We start from the raw sequence: 3703 nt of genomic DNA on the forward strand, positions 1-3703 counted from the left end.
TTTTTTACTTTCTCACTCTATTGTTTTGGTTTTTGTGTCAATACCTCTTTTCCTTTGTAAAAATATGGTTGTCTTAAAAGTTGTCTATCAAATTGGTGTTCAAATAACACAACTCAAAACAAATGTGTCCACTTTTACTAGCCACACACAAATTCGTTAGTTCATCTATGTAATGGATTCTCTTCAACTTACTAATGAACAAAAGCAATGGCTTCAAGAGAGAGAAGGAAAAAAGTGTTAGAAGGCAAGAAAATATGTACAACATCTAACATAAATGAACACTTCAAATATCAAACCAAATCCAAAATTCATAAAACCTCTTAGTTTTGATGAAACAGTGCTTCAACAATCAAATGCAACCAAAGGAAGAGACAACAGGAAAAGGATTCTTAACAAAAATAGGTCACTTGCATTCTCCAAAAAAATCTGTTCTCCTTCTCCTAAACAGGTCTTACCATTACCATTCAATATCTACACAAATAAACCAGAAGTTGCAGCAGTGTCCAGAGATAAAAGGGAAAGAATTCTGCAAGTGAATAAGTTAGATGTGGCATCAAAAAAGACTAATGATTCATCCTCTACATCCATAACACCATTACAATCCAATGTAACATACTCTCAAAGAGAGAACTCAACTTCTTTAAGAGATAATAGAAGAAGAGTTCTTTTTGAAAAGAGAGCTTCACCATCTCTGTCCATATCTAATACTCCTACTACATCCAAAAAAGCCAAAGTCTACACTACACCTTTAGGCTTAAAGTTACCAAATTAAAGGTACCGTCGGCTTTCGCGCGCCCGTTACCAGATTTTAAGCTTATAACTGCCAGCTTTCGCATGCAAAGTTACAATTTTAAAGTCTCTTTTCGAAAATTAGTAATTTCTAAATCAATTAAAGAAAACGCTTTCGCTGTATTTCAAAATCAATTTCTGAATTTCCTACGGTCAGATACAGGTTTCAATCTTTCGATATGAAACCGGTGTCACTTTATTTCAGCTTTCGCTGAAAATATTTAGCTTTAAAAATCAGAATTTTCAGACTTAAAAATAATTCATGTTACAATTTCTCATAAAAGTGAAAATATCAGTTTCTAAATCAATGAATTTCTCTCTAAAAAGCTTGGTGTCTTCAACTGAGTTCTTCAGGTCTATTTATAGGCAAAAATCTCCTTTGAGGTGCTTCATATCATGTCCCAAGTAGTGGAGAATATGGAGGAAGTGAGAAAACTGATTATGAGAAGTGGGCAAGAATTGGTCTGGCTTTGACTTCCCACCTGACTTCTCACTTTTTAACCTTTTTTTCTTCCATTTTTACCCTTTTTCACCGAATTTCATCATTTTGACGTGCGACGACCTTTAACCAACGAATATCTGAAATAGACACACAATACCATCATAACATTGCAAATATCTATAAAATCGAGATCAAAAAATATGTAAGTCGAGCTAAAATAATAGTGCATTTTGCATGTTATCAAATATTACTTAGAGCGCAAGTTACATTTTACTTTTGTGAATTTATAATACATTTGTATTTCATTTAGCTGGCATTTAGTTTGTTACAAGTTAGTTACGATGAGGTGTCATTTCTAGCTTGTATATAAGCTACTCTACGTAACAGATTTCAATTTCCATACAAAGAATCATAATCACTTTTCCCAGTTTCAGCTTATTCATGGCTTTTGAGTTCTTAGACAAATCATTCTTCCCTCCCCTTCATCCTTCTGTGACTCTACATCTTCTACCATGAAAAGTTGCAGGAACTTAATTAGAGCTATCAATTATTTTATTCTCCCTCTTGTTGACAACTACCTGCATGAAAGAATGCCGTTTATGCTCACATTTGTCACCCTATTTACCAAAATGTTGTATTTTTTAAAGTCCCTTCATCAGCACTCATATATCAATGATTTGCTAAATTAATAAATGCAGTCTTTTATTAAAAATAAAAAAAAAAAGATTATACATTTACACAGTGGTATCTTACGATTTTTTACTATAAATACATGCTCATGTACAATTGACACACATCAAAGAAATATCAACAAATATAGAAGCAGCATGTCACCAACCACAATGTCACCCAAATATTTTCCGAGAGTGTTGAATCATTGCAAAGTAAGTCCAGAAGAGAAGCTTATTCCAGCCATGTTCCAACCTTTCATTTTACAATCAGGAAGTGGCATCCAATTCCAACGATTCCATTTAGTATCAAAAGATAACCACAACATATCCCAAAATCCATCACAATTAGACACCAAAGCAGCTCTAATTATCCCATTTTTCTCCTCTAAACAACCCATCATTACTCCATAGCGTTTCTCAATCACTCTCATCACTTCACCAGAAACACAAGACACAAATTCCCACTTTCTTCCATCCAAACTCAACCCCCACAATTCCACCTCTTTTAAAACCCTCAAACCCCTCCTACTCCCATTCTCACCGTCCGATTTAACAATCATCATATACCCATCGCCGTACACGTGTAACCTATCAATCACGTTCCCCCAATTAAATCCAACGGTTAACCCTTCAGCATCATTAAATCGTGGCCGTAGAATAACAGGTACATCACAATCAGGCGTTGAACTTGAAGCAACCAAAACACTCTCTCTAGGTCCATGAACAACACTGAGAAACACGTGATTCCCTCCACGTGCCAAAACACCATCGTTCCCTTTTTCTTCACCCTCCGTTGACTTCCACGTGTCAGTCACTGAATCATACACAAACAAAACCGGTCGGTTTCCGACAAACTCCGCAAACATGAAACGAAAATGACCCGACCCGGATGAATCCGTTACAAGCTTCATCCCCGATCTTCTCCACGAGGAAGTGCCACGTGGACCTAACGGAGAAGGAGGGATTTTTTTAACAGTGACGGAGACTAAATTAACGGCGATGACTTCACGAACGTTGTTGGAAGCGAAGAGAAAAACGTTTGCTGAAGCAGCAAGGAAGTAAAGATCCTCGCCGTGAAAGTCAACCGGTTTAAGAAGCTCCGTCATGGGAATCCGGAACCAGCGATCGGAGCTCCGATCGGTGAAAGCATGAAGCACCGCGTCGCGTAGCCAGCGTTTCTTGTAGACGAAGAGCCATGTGGTGGAGTTTGAAAGAGAGTTGCACTGACGAACGAAGGTGTGATCGGAGATTATGGTAGAGAAAGATTTGTTGAGGAGTTTGAGGCGAACAATTTCGGGTAAAACAAGAGAGAGAAAGATGTTTTGGATGAGTTCTTGTGGGAGGAGACAAAGTCCAATAGCGTTAGAGGTTGTGTTTCTGTGATCATCCATGAAAAAAGAGGAAAAAGTGTTATTTAGTTCTTAGTGAAGTGTGTGTGTGTGTGTGTGAGAGTGAAAGAGGTTTAGGATTTGAGTTTCAGGTAGGTGTGGGTGTGTGATTTGTTGGTAAAATTTATTTATTTATATAAAAAAAACTCATTGTCTATTTGTGGTTGGCTTTTGACTCATCAATTTTTCCCTTCGGTCCTTTTCAATAAATTGATAAACTAAAATTGATATGATTGGACCAAAAAAAAAAATTGATATGTTTGATTCATAATGTAAATCAAATACATTATTTTTTGTTGACTTATTTATTTTTTATAAAAAGAATTGAAATGTGTATTATTTTTTAGGTTTAATTGTACTTTTGGCCCCTTATGTTTTAAGATGTTGCGATTTTGGACTCCTAATTAATTAAA

General features: G+C 36.1%; 1 protein-coding gene across 1 annotated transcript; it reads right to left on the reverse strand.

Moving 5' to 3' along the window:
• Positions 1–1916: 1916 nt before the first annotated feature.
• On the reverse strand, positions 1917–3383 carry LOC25486766 (uncharacterized). Its single transcript, XM_013608486.3, has one exon. The coding sequence runs from the start codon at positions 3291–3293 to the stop codon at positions 2106–2108; it is 1188 nt and encodes a 395-aa protein (XP_013463940.1). The 5' UTR covers positions 3294–3383; the 3' UTR covers positions 1917–2105.
• Between the last annotated feature and the right edge of the window lie 320 nt (positions 3384–3703).

This window comes from Medicago truncatula, chromosome 2 (genome assembly GCF_003473485.1).
Source record: "Medicago truncatula cultivar Jemalong A17 chromosome 2, MtrunA17r5.0-ANR, whole genome shotgun sequence".
NCBI lineage: Eukaryota > Viridiplantae > Streptophyta > Magnoliopsida > Fabales > Fabaceae > Medicago > Medicago truncatula.